The following is a 9,747-nucleotide window of genomic DNA, read 5'->3' as shown; positions in this document are numbered from 1 at the left end:
TAAATACCATTTATACGCTGCATAAATTAGATAAATTGCTTCTTTTTCATTTTAATTGTCTATCATTAGTTTATTTATAGAATACCTAGTTATTTCATTTTAGATCAATTGTTTATTTTACACTTTAACTGTCTCTCATTAGTTAATTCATAAAATACCTAGTTATTTCATAGAATAACTAGTTAAAGTGTCAAATTAATAACATATTACACACTTTAACGGACACGATCAGCTATTTCATGGAATAACTAGGTATTCTATGAAATAACTGCATTATATACTTTAACGGTAACACATATATAAATGAGTAATGCACGTAAGTTATTCGTTTCTATATCTTGCAACCGAGTAAAAAGTGTTTATTTTTTGGAAATTTTTTAGAGTCTTATTTAGAACAAAACTTCAACGTGTCTTATGAAAAATTTAATGCTTCGTAATTTAGAGAAATATTTAAGTAACATATTTTGTTTAGCGAAAAAGTATTCAGTTTTAATTCTGTCTATCCAAAAATTAAATGATTTGAATTACTATGATTTGAAAGACGTTGTAAGTTAAATCTGAAAAAACTAAATCTGATCAAACCTAATCCATCCTATACTTTTACATTGATGTCGACCTTTGCCAAGCTTGACATGTCGATGGAAACTGCCTAAGATAGCAAATTGATGACAAACCTGTTTAATGATTTCTAAACCACAATTGCAAGTTAATCGCCTTTCTTTATCACCAAATTCTAAAGCGAGGAAAATTGTTTGAATAATTTAAGAATAGAAAGGGTAATTATTTGAAGTTTAAACCAAGATACGATTTTAAGTTGGAATATTCTGAGTCAGACAATCTAGTCCTCTTCTCGATTTATAGTTTACTTGTTTCTGGCGGCCTCTTAAGGATTTGACATGTTAAACGGATTTGAACTTCACTATCTATTTCGTTTACAGAAATTTCAATACTTTTTTTCTCCATTATTTTTAATCTTACACCAATGAGTTTTTCTTTCACATTTAAAATACTAAGTCCCGTTCTTCAGATGGAAAATGAATTCAGTTTTGACTATAACATGGGAAAGTGTGCAGAGTATATATACTTCATGCAGTTTCTGACTTTCGAGGTAGACGGCGAAATTACAGTCTCATCTGAAGGCCATTCCAGAGCTAATTTACTAATTGCAGGAATCAACGTAATTCTAGATGTATATTTTTGTATAATCCGGTTCGACCGCGTTAAACATGCGACCCTTGGACCAACTATTATCGCAAACTATGAAGTTACAGTTGGCCCTTATAGCAACATTGAATTTTTTGATCAGCGTTCTCTGATTATTGAGTTTGATATTTTTTTGAAAAGCTCAGGACAGGGAAAGAGTCATATTGGTGTAAAATTGAAGAACTTAATTTAAAATATTTATAAGCCGCACTATTTCCAAAATTCCCTTTTTTACATCAAATCGTTACTCAGTATTATTTCTAGATAGATGTCTTACGATTGTTCGTAATTACAACTAGATAACAGTATGGAAATCGTACTATGTATCGTACTACATAAGTCAGTAATTGTGGAAATCTGAATATTTTTCCCTAAAAACCTTTCTTCCGATTTATTTGAAAACATGTCTCGCTAAGGATGGGTGATGTTGGTACATAACTAACTTTGATGTTACCCGAGTTTTGAAATTACCTTCCTCAATTTTAAGTGATATTTCAAAATTACGCATCCATGCTTTTTTTAGCAATCCCATAAGCGCTGCAACAAAGATAATACTTTATAAGGTATCATTAAGTTATTATTTTATGAATTAAGAAGTAACATTGTTCTTGAGACGTCTTTCAATCTATATCAGTGGCGAATATTTTTTTTAAATTTATAAATGGGATTAGTAAACATCTCATGTTATGTTCTAATATCTGACTAATTTATCTGCTGAGTCAGATGCAAACCTAGTAAGTCAAGAAGAATTTTCCAGGTAAAACAATCGTTACATTTAAAGTGCTGCCGAACAAAAAAATATTAACCTGATACACTTACTCTTAATCGATATCTCTTAGCAATCTCTCACCTAATCAATCTCCCTTTCTCTCTTTATTATGAAATAGTAATTACCACCGTTCAGATTTTTTTACCTTAAATATTGACTATATATCCATTGTTGTTGAAAATTTATTTTTCCTGGCGAATTTTTACTTCCTTTATTTTATAAGCTCACGCTCGAGTAGATATCAATCAAAAGTGTCCAAAAGAAGAGAGAGATTGGGAGATTACATGTGGCCAGATGTGATTCTTAACATTCATAGTGAAATTTTTGAAAAAAGAAGAAAAAAAAAGATAAATTGCTATAAAACCGCGCGGATTTGAATTGTAAGTTTCTTCAACGAGTGAAATTACTTCTCATTTCTTTCATCTTATTGAATCTCACAATCTGTATTCCTTAGTCCGTTGTTGACGTATGCCTGTTTAGGCAGTGGGGTGCGATTGTTCTTGTTTTCCAGTGGCGCCGTCTTTGGTCAAGAATTCGATTTCTGCCACACCCATACGTCACACCCGTTTATAGGGCGGACTCATTCATACAGCCACAGATCGTAATTTTGACCTGAATCAGAGAACGATCTATCTCCAATCCAGTACCCCCAGAGGTATTGATTTGTTATGGGAACATGGAGGACTTTGCGACTCGACAGATTTCACGTGCATATGTCACCATTCCTTAGTTCAATTTCTACAAGTAAAATGATTATTTTCTAATCTAGGTAATCGTCTATTTCATTACGCTTAAAAAAGTGTTCTTACATAAAGCTAATATAATTGTATATTTTGAAACAAACATGTTCTATATTTTTGTGAAAGCTATTGACGTTTAAGAAAAAATATACAATGACGAGAGAGAATAAATTACGGGGGTTGGCGAGCGGCTAGAGCAGGCGTGGAGCCTCCCAGTAATTGCGAAAGATTATTAAAAATGCCTAACTATTGTATTCTGGTTAAATTTAATGTGTTCAATTCCCAGTCGATTAGAATTCCGCTTCCGGCTTGCACCGACCACAGTGCTGACGTGAAATATCCTCATTGGAATATTTCACGTCACTAGACAGATCATGGGCTAGAGTCCCCTTGCCGTCAGACTAACCATGGGATGTTCTCATGGTCTTCCTCTCCATGCAACGCAAATGTGGGTTAGCTCCATCAAAAAGTCCTACACGAAGACAAATTTCTGCCAATACTCGATCCAGGAGTTCACTTGTCCTCTGGATTGGGTTCAAAATTGCAGGGCTACAGAGTTGAACATTAGTAGTCGTAAAGCCATAAAATTGTGTGGGCTGTTCAACGGTTATAAAATAAAAATAAAATGTGTCTAATTACTATTCTAAAAAAACTCGCAATCTTTCATGATTAAATCATTTTATTGCGCCTCATGAATACTGCCTCTCTCTGCTCTTTCAAGTCCTTTAATCATTTCTTGCTCCTTGTAAGGTGCTTTTACAGTCAAAACACCATCAGTTATATCAGTGGTGAGAGCGTCCACGTCAACAAAGTCCGGCAAAAAATATTTGTGGCTGAAGCTTTCGGATCGAGAGATAGATGTTCGCCCTTGCTCATACTTCTCCTGGCGTTGAGCCGAAATTGACACTTCTCTGAAAAATAAAAGCATGAACTTATATAACCTTCTTGTCTTGATTGGACTTGCGAAAATGTTTTTTTTTTATATTTGTGTTGTTCAAATTTCGATTTAATATTTAAAACCCAAAAATAACATGGGTGAAATAAAAGTGACTCAAAAGTTAATGTGGATAATAAAAAAAAAGGAACCCAGAAACTGTGATAGACTGCAAGAACAACGGCGAGAAGGTCACAAGATGATTATGAGTCAAGTGGTAGAAACAAAAAAGATGCCACCTCGAGCTGTATCAACACACCAGAGAGAAGGCCTCTGCGCGGATCAATTTAGAAGTCCGACGTAACCTGTACAGAGGGAGGTGTTTAAAAAGTACCACTACGTTTGAGCTACTGAACTGCAAAGTGGTCCGGGGGATTTACGAAAGATGTTATTACATTCTAATTACTAAAAAAACGGATTTCTCTTTTATAATATCCTGTGCGGAGGACTTCTCTCTTCAAGGAGGTTTTGGTTGAACGTGATAGATACATAAGACAGATTTTATCACAGTTGTGATAAATGGACTCCATTCTTGAGGATGGGGTTGATAAAAACATTTCACTTATACAAAAACTCTTTTTCATAGAAAAATTCGTAGAAGCAGTTCTATCCTAAATTTTTTACAGGTAAGGGCACTAAATATAATTAATGAGTACAATTAGTAAATTGTAATACCGTACTCAAACACTTTCCGTTTATTTTTGCTAAGTTTCGAAATGTTGATGAAAAATACTGTTGAAGCGATTGTATTGTAATTTGCGACACTTTTCAAACTTTAGCTTCTATTATTATAAGATATTATCGATTATCATATATTATATATTTTCAGATATTATATGCTATCAGACATTAAATCTGATATTATCAAACTAAAAATTCTCTTTCGTTATTCTCCGTAATGTATTTTTGACAACAAAAAAAATGAAAGAAAGAAAACCTTTTCAGCTACGTTAAAATAGGTGTTGTTAAAATAGAACTTGAATTTTGCCCCAAGATACAACATACTATTGTATCTTAGGAGGGTTTTATTTTAACCAAGCTTATACCAACAAATAAGAATTTAATTTTCTCGGCATGAAGAGAATTCACATTTCAGTATATTACGCAAATAAAGAATTCTCAGTTTAAGCTTAATATAAAAGAACGGACAATGTCGAATCACTATGAATAGAACAAAATGAGCATATAAGAAAATAATTTCCTTCAGCACTTATTGCCCAACGAATACGTGGTAATAATCATTATCATTACCACGTAGTCAAATTCTCGTAAAGCAAGCAATATCTTAAGAGTAGAAAAAAAAAGAGAATAAAATTATAAAAAAAAATTTAAAAAAAGACTATTATTTTCAGTATTAAACTAAGGAAAATTTTTTGTAATGAGACAAGAAGCTTATTTTACTTACAGAATAAATAGAGTAAAAATAAATTTACCAAAATTTCATTTCTCAGAGCGAATTCGAACTCATAATATGAACTAAAATATTGAAATAATCCATTTAACTAAAATATAGAATATGTCACTTTCAGTATTTGAAAGATCGCGACACATTCGAAGAGCTCTCTTTGTAACAAAAGGTGTCGAAATTATTAAGGTTAAATTAAAATTGAATTTTAAAATTAAAAGCGAAATTACAAATGATGCATAGGTTGTATCTTAAAATATGTTCCAAGATACAGCATGCTTCTTTGTCTGAAGAAACAGCCATCGCATCGGCTTAAGTAAATTCATAATAGTGGCCAATCTAAGACTATAATTATTTGCTCATAACTGAAATTTTTAATAACTTTCTTTCCTACAACAAGATAAAATTAAGTTGCATTTTTTAAATCGTATTCAAAAAATTTAAATAGTATTGAAAAATTTACTTGTAAGTGGTGAAATTTTATTTTTTCACCAAAACGTTAATTCAATTCTTCATGTGCTAACTTTCACTGTGGTTAACACCGATTCATTAAAATCCAAAGCAAATTAAAAATAAGGCCAGTGTGGCCATTAAATTTTTCGGTTGTTTTAAGGTAAAATATTCTCAATTTTCTCAAAATGACTCTTTTGCCTTTTTTCAATTAAAAGCATTTTTCACGCCAAGACAAAAAATGAGTGCAAAAAATCGGCCCATAGTTTATTGAAATTACGATAGTTTTCTCTTTTCAACAAAGATATATCGAGCACAAAATTTTTACTAATAAAATAAAACTATCATAGATCAGTACAAATTTATTTTGCTCCTTTTTTAATTTATGTTTATAATTTAGTGATAGTATTGAAAACCTAGTTTTACTTTCATATTTCTTCAATATTGTTGTTGATGAAAAGTAAGCCAAGATTGCCAAATTATAGTGGCCATTTTACGAATTTTACTGGCTATTTTATGAATTTTAGTGGCGATTTTAGACATTTTGAGTTATTACACTCCACATAATTAAACTATTGTGAACTGTAATAGTTATTGCAATCTGTATAAGCTGTTTGTTATCCTATTTTGTTTCGTAATTCTCACGCTTTTCTAAACTGCTTTTTGTTTGTTTTGGCACCGTGCATTTCAATTTTTTATAACTAATTTTATTACAGTATTCTTTTAAATTATTCAATGAAGCAACATTTTTATCATTAAAGTATCTAAGATCTTTTTTATCACTACGATAAAACCCTCACACTGAGCAAAATATCAAAATATCTGTCCTCATATGTAACTGCAGCAAAATTAGATACAAACACGTTTTGTTTGTTTTGTACAAGTCTTTCCTAAAACATAGAAATGCTAACTTTTCTACCTACACTTTTGAAATACCTAAATATTTCTATGATGTTTGATATGTGTTTATAATATTTTTTCCACTTCTTTTTATTTAGGATCTGACATAGCTTGTCACCAATTAAGAGGATTAGATCGTTAGTAAATATAAATATTTTCTACATTACCTGCCTTCTTTTTTAACATTTATTTCCTCAGGAGTAAAATTTTTAACATCCAATTTCAGTTCAAATTGCCGAGACTCAGTATTAGCTTCATCTGTCATTTTTCTTAGTCTTGAAACTATTAAAATATCTGATCTGATTTAAAAGAAGAATTTCAAAAAATAGATTTTAAGAAATATAAATAATAATCGCTGTGAATAACTGTTCAAGTTCCTGTCATTCTTATGCTAAGTTTAAAAATTTTAGTAAAAGAAATTTTTCGTAAAAAATGGATATAAGTTTTGCAGATGCTACATTTGCATGGAAAACATGACTTTTGTGTCGAAAAATCGTTTTAACAAGCTTTTTAGAATAGGGCTGGGAAAAGGAATCATAGCAGAATGAGTAACTCTATTTTGAGAATTTTTTTTCAAATCTCATTTTCCTACTGCTCGTCAAAATCATGGTATAGATCTCCCATCTCGAGTTGACGTGTACAAAGTGAGAGTAAAGCGAACCGGTTGAGTTTAATCCAGCGATTTAGGGAAAGAAGTTGCAGCCAATAATTAAAATGGATGTTGTTTTCAATATAAATGTAAACAACAACAATCACCAGTTCTACTTCCATTTAGAGAGTATACAGCTGCTTACTTCAGCTTATTCTCCAGTCGATATTTTCAAACAGAAAAGTTTGTTTTTAATAAAAGAAATAGATATTATAATATAAAAGAATTATATATGTTTAGTAATTCTGGTGAGTTTGAAGTGAAAATTTGTTATATTTCGTTATAGATGTATTGTTCAAGAAGGTGACATGGTTGCTAGATTTAGAAAGAACTCGCCTTTTTGGCAGTCCTAATTTGGCCGTTTTTTGCTTGTTTATTACTGTTTTTCTTGTTGAAAGCCGTGCACCATCATACGGTAGAATTAGCATGCTGTTCGAGCAGTGAGATTAAGTTCATTTTATAGATTGGAATTTGTATATTGCTGACAAAGTAAGAAGTGTTTTATAACAATTATTTTTTTCAAATGACGATTCTTACGTCTTCAAATAACAAGCCTTCAAATGACGATTCTTATCAGGATTCTTTCTTTTTAAAAACACAAATAATAAATCTGGTAAAAATTACACTTACACAAGAAATATTACTCAAGAGAGTTTCAAAACACAATGATCACGTTGTGATCCAAATGGCTTAAAAATACACCGGAAACAGTAACCCGGAAGTATAGGCAATAAAGAGCTTGCAGCGCACCCTAGTGTCAAAAAAACTCTCTATACTTAAAGACAATTCACTCTTACAACACTACGACGCGTTTCTAGAAGTTTCTCCAGGCCTAACTGTCTACAGTGCCCTCTAGCAACACTTATCGAAAACGGTTAGTTGATTCAATAGGTGTAAATAGTAGACACTCTACGGTATATTGCGTAGTGTCTTTGTCATATTTTTTATTTACTTCTGCGATTATATTTGTCACATGAATGAATAACTCTTTGTGATTTATTGTTTTAAAATCTAGTCTTAATGTTTTATTTTAATCGAAATTATTGAATTAAGATCGGATTGAGTGAAATTATGTTACTTTTTTTTTTAAATATTTTTATACTGAGCATTTAAGTAAAAATATAAAATTTTCAAATCTACTCCAAATCGTTTATTTTACATTTCAGTTCTATAATATGGAAAAAAGTATTTCCTTCATACTGCTAGTTACTCCTGTCTATGTCTATGATAAATTCTACCATATACAGAAAAAAGAAAAAAATCTACATTAACGCTTTTCCATATTTATTTTTCCTTTAGTTTAAAAGGATTTCCGGTGCGTTTCATCAATGTTAATGTGTATTAAATTCAACATTGAGGTAATGAGATAATTAAAAAATGATGAGAAATAAAATAAATTTCAATTTACTTTGCAAAATGTATTTTTGTCTTCATTAATAAACGACATCTTTAATGATTTAGCATCTAAGCATTTCATCGTATTAAAATAAAACAAATGACCGAACGATTATAAAGAACTTTATAAATTCATTTCAAAATAATAAACAAAAAAAAGGATAAACTCACCAATCAAACTGATAGCTAAGTTTTTTGCCGCAGCGCGGAGCTAAAATCGTTTGGGCCAAGCGGTTTTCATTTTAACGAGCATTGATAAAAAAAATTGTGATCTTCTTATATGTCTTAGCATAGGAGTGCAAATTTTTTACATAATTCTCTGCGGTTACAGTGAAAGGAGACAAATGTAGAATCTGGGAAAAGTTAATATAAACACCTTATTTGACATATTTTAGGGAAAAAAATGCATAAAAAACCTAACTTAGTTAAAGAGCTTTTTATCGTAGTGAACGAAAGAATTAGAATAGTATGCCAGTTTGGAATTCTTGTCAAGTGAAAAACGCTTATATTTGAACTTTTCCTCTATTCACGATCGCAGCGAACTGTAGGGAGAGTGGTTGTATGAGACGAATACCTGCGATTTCTATATGAACTGTCATTCAGTTACTCAAGAGACGTCTTTATTGTAGCGTGTAGCGTTGCAACGTTCCTTCTTTATCATAGCTTATTAAATTTAAAAAAGAAAAATGTTTGATATCCTTTCTTACGCAACCGAAAACAAGGTGGCATCGCTTTTTATTAGAGAAGGAATATCCAAAACACATAGGAACAATATTTGTACCTAAACAGAAAAAAATATGTACATTCTTATAAGAGTTTGTGGTGCGCAAGAGCAATAACATAACAAGCATTTATATTTAGTTTTATGAAAAATAAAAACAACGTTGCTAAGACAACTCAATAATAATAATTACTATATTGACGTTCCAGACATTGGGATGTAAAAAGTAATAATGGATTTATATATTTTATATTAACTTGTAAATAACTGTGTATATTAAATGTTGTGATGTCTCCAATTTACTTCGTTTTTATTTATCCAAAATCGCACATAGTAGGAAGATAGAAAACCTTCCCTTACAAGTTAAAATCTAATGGCCGAGAAATAGTTTTACTAAATTTAATGTTATAACATGAAAGGCCCATTTAAACTTTACATTCCATAGTTTTAGGAATCATATTATTTCAAAAATTAAAATGAACAAAAAGTATACATAAGCCTCATATTTCATGAAATTTAATTTTGTAAAAAATGTTTTTTGACAACAATTTTTATCAAAAAATTTCATGTTTCAATAAAAA

At 30.7% G+C, this 9,747-nt stretch overlaps 1 protein-coding gene across 1 annotated transcript; it reads right to left on the bottom strand.

Annotated features, from left to right (window-relative positions):
* Positions 1–3,379: 3,379 nt before the first annotated feature.
* On the bottom strand, positions 3,380–7,098 carry LOC107438345 (protein lethal(2)essential for life-like). The gene is made up of 2 exons (XM_016050622.2): positions 6,569–7,098; positions 3,380–3,623 (listed from the first exon to the last, which is right to left on the bottom strand). The coding sequence occupies exons 1-2, from the start codon at positions 6,664–6,666 to the stop codon at positions 3,392–3,394; spliced, it is 330 nt and encodes a 109-aa protein (XP_015906108.1). The 5' UTR covers positions 6,667–7,098; the 3' UTR covers positions 3,380–3,391.
* Between the last annotated feature and the right edge of the window lie 2,649 nt (positions 7,099–9,747).

The sequence above is a fragment of the Parasteatoda tepidariorum genome, chromosome 8, assembly GCF_043381705.1.
Source record: "Parasteatoda tepidariorum isolate YZ-2023 chromosome 8, CAS_Ptep_4.0, whole genome shotgun sequence".
NCBI classification, from domain to species: domain Eukaryota; kingdom Metazoa; phylum Arthropoda; class Arachnida; order Araneae; family Theridiidae; genus Parasteatoda; species Parasteatoda tepidariorum.
The sequence above is the reverse complement of the archived record's forward strand: the minus strand, read 5'-3'. Positions and strand labels throughout refer to the sequence as shown.

Excerpts from the sequence above, each read along its gene's own strand:
- LOC107438345 (XM_016050622.2), bottom strand. The coding sequence starts at position 6,666 with ATGACAGATGAAGCTAATACTGAGTCTCGGCAATTTGAACTGAAATTG. Across the intron at positions 3,624-6,568 it reads AATGTTAAAAAAGAAGGCAG|AGAAGTGTCAATTTCGGCTC; the intron begins GTAATGTAGAAA and ends TTTATTTTTCAG.